The following is a 22,228-nucleotide window of genomic DNA, read 5'->3' as shown; positions in this document are numbered from 1 at the left end:
GCCCTGGCAGAATTTATGAATTCTTGGCCATTTTTCAGAGAGTATTTATTTCACCTAAAGTTATTTGTGAGTTTTTCTTTGCCTCCCGGACAATTTTCCTGTAAGTTGTGGCTGAAATTTTAGTTGGTCTACCTGACCGCGGTTTGGTTTCAACAGAACCCATAATTTTCCACTTTTTGATTAGAGTTTGAACATTGCTGATTGGTATTCTCAATTCCTTGGATATCTTTTTATATCCCTTTCCTGTTTTATACAGTTCAAATACCTTTTCCCACAGATCCTTTGACAATTCTTTTGCTTTCCCCATGAATCAAAATGTAGAAACATCAATGAAGCACTGCATGGAAGATGCAAGGGTCTGTCAGGAGTCCAGAAACTCACTGACCTTTTATAAATACACTAATTATAAGCAAGCAGATCACAGGTGATGATGGTTAATAGCCATTCAAACCCCTTTGTATAAACTTGTGTGCATATTATCAGGCCAAAATCACCAGGGTATATACACTTTTGATCAGGGTCATTTGGGTAGTTTCTGTTTTCATTATGATTTAAAAAGAGTAAACACAATTGATTGATGATACATGGATTCAGTCAAACACTAACCACGAGTGATAGAAACGTTTTTGTGTTATTCTTATTCTCTGAAAAATGGCCAAGAAACTATAAATTCTGTCAGGGTATGTAAACTTATGAGCACAACTGTATATGTGTATTTCTCTCTTTGAATGAGAAAAAAAAATCATACTGCAGTTAGAATTTATTTCAATTCAAATCTAAAACTACAAAATGTAAATGGTTCAGCTATATGTATGTCTAATTAATTTCCTAGAGATAATTAGAAGCTTTACTGGAAATATCAAAATCTTTTGTCTGAGAGATGTCAGCTATTTGTTTAGATGAACATCTCTTCCTTCTTTGATTTTTCCGTTCTCCCTCTTTTGTCTACAACTTTTTATCTCCCAAAGAAAGTAGGCGTGGATCTGTTTTCCATGTAATGAATGGCGTCAAATGACATCATTTTCCGCATAGCTAACTACAGGGGAAAATATTGGATTTATCCACACTACTACCAAAAGGGGGCAGTGTTGAATTAAAAATTATTTTGGAACTTTCCTTAAAATGCCAAGATATCACTTCAAATAACCTTTGACCTGATCCTTAAACAAAACCATAAATATAATAGGGATGTCTATTCTATATCAACGTATGTCAGACTTCGTGTCTCTACATGAGATATATTGTTTTAAGAAAGTCCAACCAATGCAATTAGATTTTACTCCAAATACCTTTGGTAGTGAGGTAATTGGTTTTCAAAACAAAATAATTATTTTACATATATTTACTCTTATTCATAGTACTTGCTATGCTCATATTAATAATATATTTCAATGAGTACAGTCAGACAATATATAATGAATATATAGGAAAAAAGAAAATAACTGCGCTAAGGTCAAGAATGTGAATATGTAAATGTGTAAATATATGAAGAAATTCCTGTGAGGATGTTCAGCTGCGGCTTCGCTATGTCACATGCATGCAAATAAGAAAACGAAAAATCATAAGCCGCGCTAAATGGATACCAAAGCAAATACAACCAACTATTTGTGCAATAATATAAAAATAAATATTGAAATAGATATTAGTAAATACAACCAACTGCTAGTGCAAAATATGCAAGTAAATATTGAAATAGATATTATATAGGGTATAGCAACCCTATATGTGTAAATACATATACGTGATACAAAACATATAAGTATTAAAATTTCTGATCCCAAAAACCCACAAATGCTGATGGGCACGTATAATAAGAATCAGTGACATACACCTATGATAAAAATAAACATATAAAGTATAAACACCCAGTGTATGAACAATGAGTCCGTATAAAGAACAAGAAGGGGTTAACGTGAGACAAAAAAAAAAAAAAAAAAAAAAAAAAGGCCTCTGGGTAGGAACCACACTATTCCTGGAAATCCAAATATAGGAGCAGTTATGTTCAATCCACCACCAACACACGATAAGATTTACTGCTTACCGGATATGAATGACCCCCCACTACAGAGGGTCACACGGGGCTTTATAGGGATGGACGTCACTTCCAACCACAAGGTAAAAGGGGTTCCTCGGTGACTTCCTGGCTTCGCTCTTTTAGGAACTCTTGGGAAGAAAACTCACTCCCGGACACTCAACTCAGTAGTCCAAACAGACTCAGAGCCAGGGGCATCAAAACCATAGGGAAAAGATAAAGCTCAAAATAGTGTAAAACCCTTTTTATTTTAGGATAAAAATATAAAAATACACTTACAAGTGTGTAAAAGAAAAAAGCGCCTTAAGTCCGTGGCGCCGGCCGGACACACACGGACAGACTCGTTCTCCTGGAACCCGTCACAAAACCGAGGTGAATGTAGCGCACCGCTCAGCCCTACGCGTTTCGCAACAAAATTGCGTCATCCAGGGGCACGAGCGGCACGCTGTGTCACCTCCATTTATATGTCTCTAATCATCTGAGCCTCACTCTGGGCACCTGGCTTTTCCCGCCAAAACCAAGCCTCGTCTTGGAATCAGCGTCTGATTCGTCAGGCAGTGATTCCAAAGGTCAATCCACAAGGTTGGGCCCACCCACACCCCGCCCTCATATGTAACCTGACATGTCTGTTCTAATACTCAGCTGAATTAAATTAGGCACTGCCAGTGTCTCAATATGTCATATGGGCCATGTATCCCAACTATACAGATACATACCCTTATGCTGGCCAAAGGAACGACAGAAGGGGGAGGGGGGGGAAAAAGGAGTGTGTATGGAACGCCAAGACCGTGTCATTAGCCCCACTTCCGGTTTGTAACCATCCCGGATATCCAAGCCTCACTATCGTTCTGACATGACTTCCGGTCCTGCGTCGCCCAATAGTCCAACTCCTAATGTGCCTTTTGGTATGAATGTTGACACGGACGTGAACGCTTTCATAAATAATTCGTGAGGACGCTCACGCCCTTGCCTCATTCTCCTGTCCATTCTATGGATGTTCTTTAGGAAGTTAGGTGTCCCATACAGTACAATCGTGCTAGATATATTCGCGATACCTATAAAAATAATTTTACCATGTTCTTTAATGTTTTTGTTTGTAATATTGTTGAATTTATTTTTGCCATCTGTTTATCATTGTCAGTTACTAAACGATTTGGTTTATTGTTTTGCCATATCTTTTGTGAGCTCTTCTCATTGGACCTGCGCTCTGGGCCGGCGGCTCTAAGACAATTTTGGGGCCATCTATGATGGGGTTCCTATAGCCACAATCTGACAAATATTTGACATATCCTGAGTTTGCAGTTAAGATGTAGGAGACACATGTTGTTGCGATAATTTATAAAGGAAACACACCATGCACTATTGAGTGACCTTATAGTGAATTATTGAACACTTTAGATCGCCCATCCAGTGTTATGATTTAGATACCAACACAGACCAGCTATGTGAGTTTGGTGTATGTGGTGGATGTAGTTATGTCATTAGTTCACTGGGGGCGCAGTTCTGGTTGTTGCCACTGCGAGTTATGGGTTGTGTATTTGATTCTGTTAAATGACCCTGCACATGCGCAGGGGGTATGCGGACGGATGTAAGGAAGCGTCGGGTCTCTTGTTACGCCGCGCCGTAGGCGGCGTGGAGCCATTAGGGCGGGACCATCATAGTCACATATTGGAAGTGACCTCATGTGACGAGAACGAGGCTTGGTTGGTGCAGGTACAGTTTCCGATCGGGTGACCGGAAGTTACCAAAAACGGAAGTGGGGCATACGTCCGAGAATTAACGACCGGAAGTGAGGCATGGGTGATCCCGATGGGACGCCCTGCACATGTACCGGTCGTTCTTTCTTCTTCTTCCGATCTGCACCACTGGACAGGGCTGGTGTCCTGTATTTATAAATAAAAGAGGGATATTTTTGGGGAGTTTGTGTATTAAACATTAGGAGTTGGACTATTGGGCGACGCAGGACCGGAAGTCATGTCAGAACGATAGTGAGGCTTGGATATCCGGGATGGTTACAAACCGGAAGTGGGGCTAATGACACGGTCTTGGCGTTCCATACACACTCCTTTTCCCCCCCCCTCCCCCTTCTGTCGTTCCTTTGGCCAGCATAAGGGTATGTATCTGTATAGTTGGGATACATGGCCCATATGACATATTGAGACACTGGCAGTGCCTAATTTAATTCAGCTGAGTATTAGAACAGACATGTCAGGTTACATATGAGGGCGGGGTGTGGGTGGGCCCAACCTTGTGGATTGACCTTTGGAATCACTGCCTGACGAATCAGACGCTGATTCCAAGACGAGGCTTGGTTTTGGCGGGAAAAGCCAGGTGCCCAGAGTGAGGCTCAGATGATTAGAGACATATAAATGGAGGTGACACAGCGTGCCGCTCGTGCCCCTGGATGACGCAATTTTGTTGCGAAACGCGTAGGGCTGAGCGGTGCGCTACATTCACCTCGGTTTTGTGACGGGTTCCAGGAGAACGAGTCTGTCCGTGTGTGTCCGGCCGGCGCCACGGACTTAAGGCGCTTTTTTCTTTTACACACTTGTAAGTGTATTTTTATATTTTTATCCTAAAATAAAAAGGGTTTTACACTATTTTGAGCTTTATCTTTTCCCTATGGTTTTGATGCCCCTGGCTCTGAGTCTGTTTGGACTACTGAGTTGAGTGTCCGGGAGTGAGTTTTCTTCCCAAGAGTTCCTAAAAGAGCGAAGCCAGGAAGTCACCGAGGAACCCCTTTTACCTTGTGGTTGGAAGTGACGTCCATCCCTATAAAGCCCCGTGTGACCCTCTGTAGTGGGGGGTCATTCATATCCGGTAAGCAGTAAATCTTATCGTGTGTTGGTGGTGGATTGAACATAACTGCTCCTATATTTGGATTTCCAGGAATAGTGTGGTTCCTACCCAGAGGCCTTTTTTTTTTTTTTTTTTTTTTTTTTTTTTTTTTTGTCTCACGTTAACCCCTTCTTGTTCTTTATACGGACTCATTGTTCATACACTGGGTGTTTATACTTTATATGTTTATTTTTATCATAGGTGTATGTCACTGATTCTTATTATACGTGCCCATCAGCATTTGTGGGTTTTTGGGATCAGAAATTTTAATACTTATATGTTTTGTATCACGTATATGTATTTACACATATAGGGTTGCTATACCCTATATAATATCTATTTCAATATTTACTTGCATATTTTGCACTAGCAGTTGGTTGTATTTACTAATATCTATTTCAATATTTATTTTTATATTATTGCACAAATAGTTGGTTGTATTTGCTTTGGTATCCATTTAGCGCGGCTTATGATTTTTCGTTATAATGAATATATGTTGGATATTATAAAAGTTCATAAATCTAAATATGTGAGATTATTCAATTAAGAAGTCATATAAAGCCGCATACAATGTAATAATAATACAATACGAATGATTGCTTATGCAATTACATGCAATCAATAATACTTGTTCATAAGGCAATTTTTAAATAAGCCGCTTTTCTTTTTAGTATTGAAAATGAGAAAAAAAAATAATCAAAGCCTCTATTTTAGTTGAGAGATGAGTTATCAATCTCATTATAGCACATTCTGGTCCGATGGCTAGTCATATCGTCTGGTTGTCTGGGACTCACAATTTATAACCTGGGGGAATATGAGATTATGCTCTTAAAATCCTTAGTAAAAGTCAGTTTATTAACAAGCAATGAACTTACATTAACCTTTTAACAAAAAGAACAAGATGGCTTCTAAGATGCTCATGAAACTGTATATAAAATAATATGTATAGGCCTTAGAAACTAATTCTTTTTAACTTCAACAGTTCTGACAATGCTATTATTAAGCTTATGATCGACCAGAATACCCAGATCCTTCTCCACCATGGATTCCTCCAGTTGTACTCCCCCTAGGATGTATGATGCATGCATATACTTAGCCCTCAAGTGCATAACTGTACATTTATCAACATTAAACCTCATCTTCCACATACAGTAGTTGCCAAATTAAACAGTGCTTTGAGGTTGGTTTGTAAGTTGGAAACATCATGTAAGGTTGTTATTCCATCTAGTCCAGTTGCTTTACTTTATTCTGTCTAAATATTTCTGGACCATATCAATATTGGGCTATGTTAATACCATTCCCATTATGGACATAAGCTCCTCCATGCTCCTTTATATACACAGAGCTGAGGTATTTAACAAATTTGACTTCTCTTTGTCCCCAGTCACCCACTCTAAATTATTCTGTAAAGGGCCTACATGTAAAGCTTATGTCACAGTATATTGCTAGACTTAAAGTGGTTGTAAACCCTTACAACACACTTTGACCTACAGGTAAGCCTAGATTAAGGCTTACCTGTAGGTCCAAGAAATATCTCCTAAACCTACACGGTTTAGGAGATATTTGCCAAAAGACAGGCCAAGGTCAACGGCGATATGCCGCGAGCGGCGGCTCCCGTGCGCATGCGTGGGAGTGACGTCATCTCGGCTTCGCCGAATGACAGCGGCGGAGCAGCGAGACCCACCAAGAAGATGGATGTGGCGAACTACAGGGGACAGCGGTGACTTTGCTGGCTCCTGTGTCAGGTAAGTGACACATAATGGACTACTATGCGATGCATAGTAGTCCATTATGCTTTGCCTTTGCAGGGAATGAAAGAGGAAGTAAACTCATCAGGGTTTACTTCCTCTTTAACCACTTCCCGACCAGCGCACGACGATGTACGTCGACAGAATGGCACGGGCAGGCATATTGGCGTACAGGTACGTCCAATATTCACTGCCGCCCTGCCATCGGGAGCGCGCCCCAGGCGGCGCGCTCCCGCGCTGGTCGGGACCCCCTTGAGTCCGGTCGCGGGACCCATGGGCATCCCTGCGATCGTCTCACAGAGCGGCCGAATCGAGGAAATGCAGAGTAAACAGCATTTCTCCATTCTGCCTAGCAACTAGGCAGAATGGAGGCTGATCTCTGCTCCATGTGATTGGAGCAGAGATCAGTGTTCACTAAATGAAAGCCCAACCCCCCCACAGTTAGTAACACACCCCTAGGAACACTTAACCCCTACACTGCCACTCACTGGTTAACCCCTTCACTGCCAGTGTCATTTACACAGGAATCACTGCATTTATATAGCAGTGATTACTGTATAAATGACAATGGTCCCAAAAATGTGTCAAAAATGTCCGATGGGTCCCCTACAATGTCGCAGTCACAATAAAAATTGCTGATCGCCGCCATTACTAATAAAAAAAAATAATAAAAAATTATTAATAAAAATGCTATAAAACTATCCCTATTTTGTAAACGCTATAACTTTTGCGCAAACCAATCAATAATCGCTTATTGCTTTTTACCAATATGTAGAAGAATACGTATCGGCCTAAACTGAGGGAAAAAAATGTTTTTTTATATATTTTTGGGGGATATTTATTATAACAAAAAGTAAAAAATAATGCGTTTTTTTCAAAATTGTCGCTCTATTTTTGTTTATAGCGCAAAAAATAAAAACCGCAGGGGTGATCAAATACCACCAAAAGAAAGCTCTATTTGTGGGAAAAAAAAGTACGTCAATTTTGTTTGGGAGCCACATCGCACGACCGCGCAATTGTCAGTTAAAGCGACGCAGTGTCGAATCGCAAAAAGTGGTCTGGTCTTTGACCAGCAAAATGGTCCGGTCTGCAAGTGGTTAAATGGTACAGGGATTTGATCTTTGTTAAGTCTTTTTTTAAGTTGTACCTGCAGGTATGCCTATAATAAGGATTACTTGTATGTACCATGAATATCTCTTAAACTTGCGGTGTGTCACCACTACATGCGCTCTGAAGGTCCAGCATACTGCACCGGACCTTCAGAACTCTTTGCCGCAGCCAAGGGCTCCCACATGCGCAGGAGTGACATCATTGCGGCCCTGGCCACTCATACAGCCGGAACCCGCAAACCCGGAAGGAAGAATAGGGGAAGATGGAAGTCCTCTCAGCGGTGACAGCGTGCTGCTGGAGGTCTTCATTTTAATTTAAGTATTTAGTACTAGCACATTATGCTATTGCCTTGCAAGTTTTTTTTTTATGTTGCTTTTTACTGCCGCTTTAATGGATTCTTCAAAGTTTTTTTCAACACTTGGATATGCAAAAACATATAGTAATAAGTATATTTCTTTAAAAAAAAAAATGAAAAAAAAAAAGTAGTTGCGCCGTTGGGTCTCTACAAAGATATGGAATGATGGTCTGCCTGTGAATGTCTTGAAATTAGAACACAGAAGCTGGGCAGGCTTTCCATTACTCCATTACAATGGCTATACCCCCTCTCTTGGAGCATGTCCTAGATTCCAAATGGATGGATGTACGGAAAGCTAGTCATTTTTATTTTTCTGAAATGTGTTGTTTGGAAGTTATTACTGCACACAAGTACTAGAGTCTACAGACCTCGGAAAAGAGCTTATGATTTTCTTTCTGCAGATATTTACCATGGCCTCAAGTAGAGAAAAAGCAGAGGGTAAAACAGACTTAAAGGTTAAAGATGTTTTGTTAAGGAATTAATCATCCTGTTGACCGATGTTGAGATATGGTTAGACAGCTGCCTCGGGTACTTTCCAGTCTTACATTTACCTGCCTTTATAAAAAGATTTTGCTCTTATTTCTCATCCAGCATTTGTTAGTTTCTATATTCAGAACCTTAAACAATCAAGTCTTGTATTGCAAGAGCTATGATTCATGTCCTCCAAAGGTTAAAAACAATATATATATAAAAAAAAAAAAAAAAAAACTCTGAAGGAATAGGATAAGTGGAAGACAAAATGTAAAGGAAAAATAAACCGTACTGTTGAGTTGTTTCTTCCTTTTGAATGAAATACTGCAAATACTCTTTGTGATTTTGTTGTCAAGCCAGCTGACAAATCCCAGGGGCAAAGTCTATCAGCTTGTTTTGGCTAGTTTGAAGGATAAACTTGTTATTCTAAATGATTTTCGCTTATTTATGCACTTTTTTTCCCGAAACCTTAACATACCTTTTTTTTTTTACTATGGCAGAGGTGTCTTTAGACTTCATTGATGAGTACATCCATAACAAATTAGCCTGATTGTTCTTGTAGAGGTTCTTAGAAGCATCAAAGAATGCTTGCCAAATCCATTTCCAATTACTTTCTACTGTAATGCCACGTACACACGATCAGAATTCTGGCCAGAAAAAGACAGATGAGAGCTTTTCATCGGAAAATGCGTGTGTATGCTCCATCGGAATTTAGCTGTCCGAATTTCCGCCAGCCAAAAATTGATAGCATGTTCTCAATTTTCCCGAAGGAAAAACTTTCTATCGGTAATTCCAATCGTGTGTATGCAATTCCGACACGCCAAAAATCACGCATGCTCAGATTCAACTACGAGACAGAAGCTATTGGCTACTGGCTATTGAACTTCCTTTTTCTAGTCCCGTTGTACGTGTTGTGCGTCACCGCGTTATAAATGATCGGAATTTGATGTGACCGTGTGTAGGCAAGACAGCTTGAGCCGAATTCCATCGGGAAACCCATCAGAGCTTTTACCGATGAGAATTCCGATCGTGTGTATGCGGCATAAGAGGTGGGTGTTGGGAGTGGTGCTCTAAAATTTTCTTCATCCTGTCTATAGGCAATGCATGTTCACTGAATGAGAATGTGTAAGTAAGTTCTTGTTAGAAAAATTATGCCCAAGGACAACTTTTTTTCAATAATTCAATGCAAATAGCAATGATAATATGTAAAATGCAGCAAATGATTCAATAAACAGTAAACTGGTAGATGAATTGTTGCTCTGAATTACAGCACTTTGCACCTAAATACTGTTATTTGCATTACATTTGTCTTAAATTGTTACTAAACCCACAACAGTAAAATCAGTGTGTACCAAGGTAAAACTTGCTTGTTATACTCACTGTGGAACCTAGGGTAATCCCCTGCATTGTGTTCAAAGGCTATTTGATCACGTCTTCTCTGATCCCCCCCCCTTTTCCACTGTTCCCGACCTAACTTCTGATAAGACAGAGACTAGGGGGCAAGCTGCACATGCTCAGTTTGATGTGTATTGCTAAAGATTTTTTTTTCCTTTGGGTGAGTGCATGTGATTAGCACAGGTCCAATTAGCACTGTCCAGACAGAGGGTCAGGGGTCATGTAGCCTGGTAGGACAGTCAGAGCAAAATGAAAACTCCTACAAGCTCTAACCAGACACTGACAGAAGTCCCAAGACTGCTATATACTGCTGATGAGAAAATGTATTTAGCAGTTAATATTTACTAAAACTATTTGATTTCCATGTTCTATGTTCTGTGGGAAACCAGATCTAGTGAATGCAGCGTACTGGGTTTATTAACGCTTTAAATACCTGTTCTTTGCAGGTACTTAATAAAATGATTATATATATTTATTGTCAGTACCCACAAAGTGTTTGTTAAAGTTACATTGTTAAAGGGTAACTCCACTTTCATTTAAAATTTAAATTAAAATACATTTTTTTAAAATAATATAGCATATACAATTGCGACACAAGTCATAATGTAACTGAATGTTATTAACTGCTTGCCGACCAGCCTCTGCAGTTTTACTGCAGCAACATGGCTCAGTTGCGCGAATCGCCGCCATACTACGTTGCTTCTTACTGCAGCCACTAGGAGCACGTGCGCCCACTGCTCTCCCCCCTGGACCTGATGCAAGTGATGGCGGTCACGAACACTGTGGTTCTCCCGCAATGGCTCGTGACATGGCAAGAACCAGGATCTCTCTGTGCAAACACAGAGATCCTGGTTCTCTGAGGGGAGAGGAGACAGATTGTATGTTCATACAATGTATGAACACTGATCTATCTCATCCCCTAACAAGTCCCATCCCCCCTACAGTTAGAACACAAAGCAGGGAACACAATTAACCCCTTGATTGCCCTCTAGTGTTACCCCTTCCCTGCCAGTGACAGTGATGCAGTGCCGAATTGCAAAAAATGGTCATTCAGCAGTCAAATCTTCTGGGGCTGAAGCGGTTAAAAATGACCTTTCCTTTTCAATCTGCAGCTCTGTAATTTTCTGTGAAATGCAATGCAATATGGCTACCTGGAGGTGTTCTGTACACAGAATGTGTACAGGATGCCCCCTCCCCAGATATGTAATTTCCTGCTTGTCTAATTGTCTCACTGGTTTTCCCAAAAGTCTGCACTAAGATACAAGTCAAATTTCAGGCAACCCTGCAACAAAAATGTTATTTATAGTGAGATACTCCCAATAGAAACACATCTAAAGGGATGCAGGCCCAGTAGTTTTCCTTATTAGAGCTCTGCAGGTGCAGCAGCTGGTTCATAATTATGAAACCACTCCCATTAGACCCACTTCTGCACATGGGTTCAGAAAACATACAGGGATTTCTTCAGAATAACACAAAGTAGGAATCTGCAACATAGTTTGTCAAAATCCTTATAATGTACATAGATCACCCATAGGCGGGGTGTTTTTTTTTCAACAAAAGCGTAGTTACACTTTAAGCTGCGTCATATGCTTTTGTATAATACAACATATATCTTTGCTAAATATTAAGCTGCTGTCAGTGTGAAGTGAGCTTTTGGTTGGGCTATGGACATTTAAGTGTTTACAATTACTTAACAGGCAATAAATGAGCAATGAGGCAATAAACAAACCCTCATTAAGATCACTAGCTGCAGGCATTCTGTAGCAATTTATCCTCAAAGTTCAGGCAGAAAGTACATTCAAATAAAAAAAAAAAAAAAAATGAAAGCCATAAAATGCATTGCTTCTACTTTGCTATACAGCATGCGGTCACCCTTTTCTCATTTTAGAGTGGGACTTCACTCTCTCAATCAACATTGACTATATTTATTTGCTAAATACATAGTAAAGTATATAATATTGAGCTATCTTAACCACTTGCCTACAGGACACTTTCACCCCCTTCCTGCCCAGACCAATTTTCAGCTGTCGCAATTTGAATTACAATTGCACGGTCATGCTACACTGTAACCATATGAATTTTTCATAATTTTCTTCACACAAATAGAGCTTTTTTTGGTGGTATTTAATCACTGTTTTTTGTTTACAAAAAAAAAAGACCAAAATTGTAAAAAAAAACTAAAAACAAAGTTTTTGTCAGTAAGTTTTGTAAATAAGTAATTTTTCTCCTTCACTGATGGGCGCTAATGAGGCTGCACTGATGAGCACTGATAGGCTGCACTGATAGGCACTGATAAAGTGGCATTTATGGGCACCAATAAGGTGCCACTTATGGGCACTGATTAGGTGGCACTGATGAGCACTTATAGGCGGCACTGATGGGCAGCACTGGTGCGCACTTATGGGCACTGATAGGTGGCACTAATAGGCAGCACTGGTGGGCACTGATAAGTGGCAAGGATAGACGACACTGATGGGCACAGATAGGCAGCACTGATGGATGGCACCGATGGGCGGCATTGATGGGCATTGATGGGCAGCACTGATGGCAGGCACTGATGGACACTGAAGGGCAGCAGTGACTGGCATCACTAATCGGTACTGATGGGCACTGATTGGTGGTACTGGGGGGCTTTACTGTAATCAGGGCACTGATGAGCAGTGTCCTGATTACATGTTCAAGTGCTCCCTGCGAGGAGATGCCACCGATCGGCTCTCCTCACCCCACACTGTGTCAGTGTGAGGTGATGAGAGCCGATCACGGCACTTCCGTGTTTACATGTGACCGGTGGTGATTGGACACAGCCAATCACACGGTTAAAGAGCTGCGAGAACAACCATTCTGGGGCAATGTCATATGACATTCTCCCAGAATGAGAGCTGCACCATTCCTGCGTCATTTGACGGTGGGCGGGTGGCAAGCGGTAAACCTTTTTTTTTACATTTCTTCAGTTACTTCTGGATTTCCAGGCCTAGGCAAATTATGACACATGAGTCTTCAGGGGGGTAGGAGGAGCTTTGTCCGCTAAGCACACCCACATGCCTGCATGCCTGAGCTAAGGGCAGATGAATTCCAGGAAGTACTTGCTACATAAATCATCTGCCCTTACGCAAGATGGTCACAGCCAAAAATGCTAGGGGGATGTTTTTCAAAATGATTTCTCAGCAAAATAAAGAATGGAGACATGGATAGATGGGTGAGTTTGCTTTGTATATAATAAATGAAAGAAATTGTGTTTTAGGCTTGTGATGCTCAAATGCAGTGGAATTCCGCTTTAAAGAGGAACTGCAGTCTGCTCAGATAATTTGTAATAAAAACCTCTTTGCCAGTCTGAAGCTTCCCTCCAACCACTTTGCATATAATTTTATATATACTGTGATTCTGTACTTGACAAATATGCTGCAGAAATCTCCCTCCACTGAGTCTGGCTGCAACAGTTTTAACTGTGGGCAGCTGAAGCTGTTGCCTGTTCACTTCCTGGATTTACTCAGACACACAGAGGCACATTTCCAGCTCTGCAGCCCTGCAGCATTCATTGGGCCTCTTTTGACTCACCCCCCTCCCTTCCTGGCAAACTCTCATAAGCGTGAGAGAGAGAGAGAGAGAGAGCTCTGTATGATGTCATAAGCCTAGGCTAATGACCAGACAAGAAACAGGAAGTGGGCTGTGTAAGGTATTTACTGGCAGAACAAAATGTTTTACTATCCAAAGTTAAAACAACAAGGGCAGAAGATTTATTAGATGGAAAGTTGAAAAAATGACTGAAGGTCCGCTTTAAGGTGCAGTGGGTTATCCCTGACCAGACTCAAGGAGTGCTCTGTGTCCTTCATCTTTTCCCCTCTTTCCCAGCAAGAAGTACCACAAGGTGAAAAATTATTATAGATTAAAAATTAAGTAATAAATTACTAAGTAAAGTATTAACCACTTTCAGACCGGACCATTTTGCTGGCTTAAGACCAGAGCACTTTTTGCGATTCGGCACTGCGCCGCTTTAACTGACAATTGCGTGGTCGTGCGACGTGGCTCCCAAACAAAATTGAGGTTATAGCGTTTACAAAATAGGGGATAGTTTTATGGAATTTTTATTGTGATTGAGACATTATGGTGGACACATCGGACATTTCTGATAAATTTTTGGGACCATTGTCATTTATACAGCAATCTGTGCTATACAAATGCACTGATTCCTGTGTAAATGACACTGGCAGTGAAGGGGTCAACCAGGAGGTGGCAGTGTAGGGATTAAGTGTGTCCTAGGGGCATGTTTCTAACTGTGGGGGGCGTGGCTGTGTTTTACAGATCACTCATCTCTGCTCCAATCACAGGGAGCAGAGATCAGTGTCACTTGTTGGTAGGCAGAACGGGGAGATGCTGTCTACTTCGGCTTCTCCCCGTTGTTCCTCCCCGTGAGATGATCGCGGGTATCCCGCGGTGATCGAGTCTGAGACCCGTGGTCGGAATCACGGGGGTCCACTGGCGGCGCACACGATGGCACGGCAGCAAATTCAAAGGGACGTACCTGTACGCCCATTTGCCTGTCCGTGCCATTTTCCTGATGTACATCATCGTGCGCTGGTCGGGAAGCGGTTAAGTAATAAAAATTATTATTATTCTTGCCCGAGTCTGATCAAACAACTTGTACGAGAGCCACAGCTCTCACCACTGTCCCCCTCCTCATTTGGCAGAGTGATAGCATGGCTCCCGCTCCTGTCAAAGGACGAGGGAGTGGGGAGCAAGGTCACACAAGTGCCCCCATGGGAAACAGTTTCCTATTGGGGGCATCAGCAAGAGAGGAGGAGCCAGGAGCGCTGGCGGGGGATCCGAGAAGAGGAGGATAGGGGCCACTCTGTGCAATTCTTTTGCACAGAGCAGGTAAGTATGACGTGTTTGTTATTGAGGAAAAAAAAATCCTTTTACAGCCACTTTAAATCAGGTGCAAATGTGAAGTCAAGCATTTTTTTTCTACTACATATGCAAACTTTAAGACTGCAGTTTAGGTGATTTTGCTTTTTTCATATAATTATTTTCCATTTTGTTAATTTTATTTGGATGAAAATCTTCCTTTTTTTTTTCCTACAAACACAAATTTAGTGGTTTATTTATACTCCCTTTTTGGTAAGAGAACTGCCTTTCATCTAACCCAGAAATGGCTCGAATGTCTATTTGTTAGCTCTTATAATTAATAGTTTTTGTATTCACAGTTACTGTTTCAGACTTATGGAATATAATGGTCAGTGAATTACTATGATTACAGCTGAGCTGTATCTTTATATAGAAAACAAATGTCAGTAAGCTCCGACAAGCAGTGCTCAGGCAGGTTACATGACTCATGCTGAGTCTCCCTAGGTAGCATACATTTCTGGGACTAGAGTCTACTGTCTACCATTCATTGGCTAATTTCTATGGAAATTGTACCGTGGTATCTAGGCAGCCAAATGTCTCGCACAATAAATGCCTTCAAAGTTAGCTGTGTATACCGTGCATCTACACAAATGCTCACAGATTCAGTCCTTAGACAATAAATGAAACTACACACATGAATTACATAGAATATTTGCATGATGGTCTTGTTAGGAGCTTATATCCAAAATGTTCTACAATATGTTTTTACAGTACCTAATATGCTAACATTATTATGTTCCTTAGCTCCTGTAGACACGGTCGGAGATTTTGCCAACCAAATCCGTCGGATTTTGCCCGTCGGATTTAGTCCGACGGATTGTGTCTGAAACTGTTGCATACACACGGTCGGGCCAAGTTGGCGAAAAATCTGATCTTTCAGAACGTGATGACGTAATTTAGTTACGATGGGACTACATTCAGGCTAGTAGCCAATAGCTTTGATGTAGGAATTTGATCTGAGCATGCGTGGCACTTGGTCCGATCAAAATGCTCTACACATGATCGGATTAGGTCCGACCGGCCCAGTTGGTCGGGAAATATTTCCAACATGTTTGAAAATTGGGTCGGACGGAGATTCAGATGGAATCAGTCCGATGCATACCACACACAGTCGGATTATCTGACGACACGGTCCGATAAGATTCTCCGACCGTGTGTACAGGGGCTAACAATACATATAGTCAAATGCAAATCGTCATTGTTGTAGTTTACATATTTTTGCAAATTGATCTACGTACCTTTTAAAGTAGATCTAAACTGAGTCCCTAAAAAGTCATATAACCTTTACCATGTTATTGCAACTTCATGAGTCATTTTTAATATTATAAGACCCCTTTCACACTGCGCCGCCCATAGCGCCGGCAGTAAAACGCCGCTATTTTTAGGATTTGCGGCACATTTTGGACGCCAGCGGGGAGCTTTTAACCCCAGCTAGTGGCTGAGAAAGGGTTAAAACCACCCCAATGCAGCGCAATAGCGGCGTTTTGCCAGCGGTGTAGCCGCGTTTCCCCATTGATTTCAATGGGGAGCAGTGGTGGAGGAGCAGTAAACACACTGCTCCTTCACTGCTACAAAGAAGCTGCTGGCAGGACTTTTCCTGACGTCCTGCCAGTGCAATGGTGCAGCTGTTTGAGGGCGGATTGCAGGCGCTATTTTTAATGCTATAGCGCCTGCAAAACACCCTCGGTGTGAAAGGGGTCTAAAAGCATGAGGGATATTCTGTTGACCAGAGAGTGATCATAAGTACAACAGGAGGTCAAATCTTCTCTACTAGTTTTGCCAAAGCATTGGCTTCATCAGGGGAATAGAATATAGCAGGAATCAAAAGAAAAATTGCTGTATAAAAAATAATAATAATGATAATAAATAAAATAGCATAAATCACATCAATGAATGATTAAGTTGCAGATAAAGCATGTCTGATCCTCTCCCCTCCCCAGTAGCAATGATCCCATATGATGGAATAAGTATATCCCTATCCTTTCATTAAATCAATCAAACATACCATGTATGCCAAGCAGGGCGAGACAAATGCGATTCAATATCAAAAAAAAAAACTGTATTTTATTAACAGAAAACATAATTGTATTTACACAGTGCTTTAACAAAATAAAAGTCTTCCAAATAGGGTTTATAAATATTTAAATGAGTTTAGTATCTGGCAATTGGCAAATAGTTTCAGATATATTTAAGACAACCCCAAACAGATCATTCCTTTATTTTTTTTAAATATTTTGTTCCATCTAGCAGCGGTCTGACTTTGCCCTTTGTCTCTTCTAGATGTTGCTATGAAGAGAGCACAGCAATGACTGATGTGGAGCCTGTGGTCACAGATTTTGCAGCATCAGGAAGATCAGGTCGCCGCAATGCCTTACCAGACATTTTGGGTTCTCCAGCAGGGGCAGAAGCCACTGATCTACCGCAAAAACTAGCAGAGCTCTCTGTATCTCAAGGTAACGTCTTACAATATAGGTATTGAATCAAATGTCGATCAGGTATTAGTCAAATGTCCTTATCTACATCTGTTCTGCATTAGTTACTCAAAGTACTGAAGCAAGAGGATCATCATGATAGCCAGACAACCAGCATTTGCAGAAGGAGAAGCCAGCAATGACAGCCTCTGTACTTCTCATAAAGAAATGTCAGCAAAGCAGGTTGAACTTTTCTGTAATAAAAAACCCAACTGAAAATATATCAGTTGACAGCTGTCTAAACCAATTCTAAGGGATCACTGATGGTTGCTTGAAATGCCCAAAATAGCAGGAAACATTGCTACTGAAGTTGAAAAAAAAATAACTGGTCTGTGTACTGAAAATTCCAAGGACAGCAATTGTAAGAAAAAAACAAAAACAACTTCAGCCCAAGTCTACAGAACGTTTCTGTTTGTAATCACTGCCTAAATGTACTATGTCTTCCCATAGAAACCCTACACCTTTGAAGCTTGTAGTCAAGTCTTGGGTTGCAGTTTGTCTGTCCACCTTAATGGGGCACTGTGCAATTTGTCCCCTGTTATGGGCTCCAGACAGTCACCTTGCGCCTGGGGGGGGGGGGGGGGTAAGAATGTCCTGCGGGATGCCAATTTCCTTCAAGGTTTTGGAGGCCATCTTGACACAGGAAGCTTAAACAGCAGATTCTGCATCATTCAGTGGGTCCACAGTGTGGCAGCAGGTCAGGGATAGAACTGTGCTTGTTAAGGAGAGAGTAGGAGCAGTGTTAGGGAGAGGTACCTGACGAGGAGGGAAATAGTAGGCTTCCCTTACAGGGTATCTCTTCTGACAATTTCTTGGAACTGTCTCCTGCCATAAGCCAGAATCCATTCAAGGACTTTATGGACGTTAGGACAACACAGTAACCTGGATATCTTCTTCAATGGAGAAGTGAAGTCCTCAGGGATCCTGTGGTCTCTAAACTCATTATATTCCCACTGAAAAATTGCCTTTTTGACAGAGATTACCCTACTGCATGAATAAGTATGTAACCTAAAACCCATTTAATGCCTTTACACTATCTTATTTCTGTGATTAGTCAATTTCTACACCATAAAATAATGTTGAAGTACCAATGTTTATTGTTTTCTCCCCCTTTTTGAGTACGCTGTTTAAGCCCTGCCCACAAGCTGTGCCCATATAAGAAAATCCTAGGGCAAAGGACTAGTAAAGCCCCATACACACTATCAGATTTTCTGCAGATTTTTTCCTTCAGATTTACCAAAACCATATAATATTACCTTAGGTGATACAATTTGTATGCAATCAGGCAGGCCCTTCTACTACACGGTTTTGGTAAATCCGAAGGAAAAAATCATCAGAAAAACCTGATAGTGTGTATGGGGCTTAACAAGTATTGTATTTTGGATCACAGTAGCAGTTCTTTTTCCCATTACTGGTGTTAGGATTTCAGATGGTGAGTCTGACTTGGTGGAAGGAGACCTCTCTTACGACTCTGGTTCAAGTCTCTCTGGAGTGGGAACAGAGGGACAGGAGCACAGCGGGGTAGGAGCGTCCGGCCAGATGCAGCAGCAGGTGCTAGTAAGATGGAGAAGCCAGCAGAAGAATCAGATAACAAGCAGGGGTTCGGCAACAGGTATCAGTCCAAGAAGGGTCAAACAAGCCGGGGTCGGAGCAGGAGAGGTCAGCAGAGTCAAACGGAGCCGGGTCGGGTATCAGGTAGGGTTCAGGCAGAATAACAGATAGCTTCAGGTACTAGCTGCAGACGAACAGCACAGAACATCCACAGCTGTGCCTTTAAAAAGGGCCACTGGCGCCAATCGCGCTAACGCGCACACGTGCGTGCGTGTGCCGCGCGCAGATACGAACGTGTCCCCGACGACCCGCGGCACGAACGCGTGTGCGCGTATGGAGACCCGAACGGACGGATTCCTGACATTTCCCCCCCACAAGGGGCAACCTCCGGGTGCCCCTAGCGGCTCTTTTTTCCGGGTGTGCAGTAAAAAAGGCCTGGATTAACCTATCAGCATGTAAATTAGCAGCAGGTTCCCATGAGTTATTCTCCGGGCCATAGCCCTTTCACTTAATCAGAAACTGACCTTGTCCTCGTCGTTTTCTGAAGTTCAAGATGGCCTCTACTTCATATTCCTCACTGCCATCAATCAGCACAGGGTCAGGTGGCCTTGTTCCTCTACCGGGGAAGGGATCAGGTACAGCAGGCTTAAGCAGAGCTACATGGAAGACTGGGTGTATTTTTAAGGAATCAGGTAAGGACAGTTCATATGACACCTCGTTAATCCTCCTCTTGACTGGAAATGGACCCAGGAATTTGGGTGCCAACTTCTTAGAGGGGCTAGCTAATTTTAAGTTAGAAGAAGAAAGCCATACCTGGTCCCCGACTTGAAGGATCAATTCTCCCCTTCTTCCTCGATCGAAGCTCCTCTTGCTGTCAGCCTGAGCCTTAGTTATGGCCTCCTGCAGGGTCCGGTTATTCCGTTGAAGAAAAGATACTGTGTCCTGTACCGTTGGAACATGGGACTCTGTAAGGATATCAGGAAGAAAGGACAGGTTAAAAGCGTAATTAGCAAAAAACGGGGATTGCCCTGTGGTAGCATGGCTGGCATTGTTGTAGGTGAATTCCGCCAGAGGTAAAAGGGAAACCCAATCGTCCTGAACAAAGGATGAAAAGCATCTAATGTATTGCTCGAGGGTTTGGTTGGTACGTTCCGTTTGCCCATTGGTCTGCGGGTGGTAGGTGGAGGACAGTGCCAATTCTATTTTCAAAGCCTCACATCGGGCTCTCCAGAAACGAGAGGTGAACTGGACCCCCCTATCGGATACGATGTTGGTGGGTACCCCGTGAAGCCTGATTATCTCCTTGATGAAGATGTGGGCCGTCTCAGTCGCGGAGGGGGTTCCCTTCAAGGGTAGGAAGTGGGCCATCTTAGACAAGCGGTCACAAACCACAAAGATGGCTGTACAGTTCTCAGAAGGAGGGAGTTCCACAATAAAATCCATAGTAATCATCCGCCAGGGGCGGTCTGGTGCGGGAAGTGGTTTAAGCAGCCCCCAGGCCCGGTTTCTGGGGACCTTATTCCGGCAACACACGGGGCAAGAATTCACATATTGCTTGCAGAATTCCCTCATGCCTGGCCACCAGAAGGAGCGCTGTACAAGCTCCAAAGTTTTGCGGACACCAAAATGCCCTGCGAGAGGATGATCATGGAGGAGACCCAAGATCTTTATTCGGACATCTTCAGATTGTCCTTCCAAAGCAGCCCTTCTCTGGATGCTAATGAAATCTCTGGGGGACAGGAGGATGTGGTGGAAGCTCTCTTTAACTGGGACAATAGGTCTGGCTGAACGAGTAGGAAGGTGTTGGCAGGGAGGATGGTATCCGGGGGTGCGATGTCCTTGGAGCTATCAAACATGCGGGAAAGCGCATCTGGCTTCACATTTCTTGACCCAGGGCGATAGGTAATGTGAAAGCAGAACCGAGAGAAGAAGAGGGCCCAGCGGGCCTGCCGAGGTTTTAGACGTTTAGCGGTACGGAGGTACTCGAGGTTTTTGTGATCCGTGTAGATGAGTACGGGATGTACCGCCCCTCTAGTAAGTATCTCCACTCCTCCAAAGCAGACTTAATGGCAAGTAATTCTCGGTCCCCCACATCATAGTTCCTCTCTGCCGGAGAGAGTTTTCGAGAAAAGAACCCCACGGGGTGCATCAGGTCATCTTTACCTAGACGCTGGGAAACCACCGCCCCTACTGCTACCTCTAGATGGATCCGGGTGGCTGAGGATGGGAGCAGAGGTGAACAAGTCTTTGAGTTTCTTGAAGGCGGCCTGGGCTTCAGGATTCCAATGAAAACGCATATTTTGTTTAGTGAGCTGGGTGATGGGAGAGATAATGGCCGAGAACCCCTTAATAAACTTTCTATAAAAATTGGCGAAGCCCACAAAGCGTTGGATTCCCTTTTTATCGGTGGGGGCTGGCCATTCGAGGACAGCAGAAACCTTTTGCGGGTCCATCTTGATGCCTGCTGGGGAGATTTCAAGGCCGAGAAATTGGATATTTTGTTGCTCAAATTTACATTTTTCGGCTTTAGCGTAAAGTCCGTGTTGCCGGAGCCGAAGCAGTACTCTGCCGACGTGCCCACGGTGCTGTTCCAGGGACCCGGAGAAAATCAGGATGTCGTCTAGGTATACAATGACGAAAATGTCCAAAAAGTCCCGGAAAACATCGTTAATCAGGTGCTGGAAGGTGGCTGGGGCGTTGCAAAGCCCGAAAGGCATCACTAGGTACTTGTAGTGCCCAAAACGAGTTCGGAACGCAGTCTTCCACTCGTCACCCGCTCGTATACGGACCAGATTATAGGCTCCCCTCAAGTCCAACTTGGTGAAAATAGTAGCTGACCTCAGTTTTTGAAAAAGTTCCGGAATCAGGGGTAGGGGATAGCGATTCTTAATCGTGATTCTGTTTAGCTCCCGGTAATCCACGCAGGGTCGAAGGGTCTGGTCTTTTTTTGTAACGAAAAACATTCCGGCACCGGCAGGAGATGTGGAGTGGCGGATGAACCCCTTCTTGAGGTTCTCGGAGATATAGACCTTCAGGGCCTCTTGCTCCTTCTCGGACAAAGGGAAGACGCGCCCAAACGGAATCTCTGCCCCAGGAAGGAGCTCAATGGGGCAATCGTAAGGGCGATGCGGGGGAAGGGAATAAGCCCCCCGTTTACTGAAGACGTCCAGAAACTCGTGGTAAGGCTCGGGGACTGACTGACATAAGTCCAGGTCTGGGTCCAGGCAGAGAAGCGTTCTGGGCTGTACAGGATTCCCAGAAAGACAGTGGTCCTGGCAGTAAGGGGAGAGGAACCTCACCTCCCCGGAAGACCAGTCAATGGAGGGATTATGTGCCTGTAGCCATGGTATGCCCA

At 42.8% G+C, this 22,228-nt stretch overlaps 1 protein-coding gene across 1 annotated transcript in view; it reads left to right on the top strand.

Annotated features, from left to right (window-relative positions):
• The window catches only part of PKIB (cAMP-dependent protein kinase inhibitor beta), a 244,814-nt gene that overhangs the window by 202,048 nt on the left and 20,538 nt on the right, over positions 1-22,228 (top strand). The window contains exon 3 of the mRNA XM_077487017.1: positions 17,132-17,304. Within this exon, the coding sequence (XP_077343143.1) occupies positions 17,132-17,304 (173 nt within the window). The remainder of the gene's footprint in view (positions 1-17,131; positions 17,305-22,228) is intronic.

Source organism: Lithobates pipiens, unplaced genomic scaffold (genome assembly GCF_037356315.1).
Source record: "Lithobates pipiens isolate NorthernLeopardFrog02 unplaced genomic scaffold, aLitPip1_a1.2 Scaffold_18, whole genome shotgun sequence".
NCBI lineage: Eukaryota > Metazoa > Chordata > Amphibia > Anura > Ranidae > Lithobates > Lithobates pipiens.
This window is presented reverse-complemented; position numbering and strand designations above follow the sequence as displayed.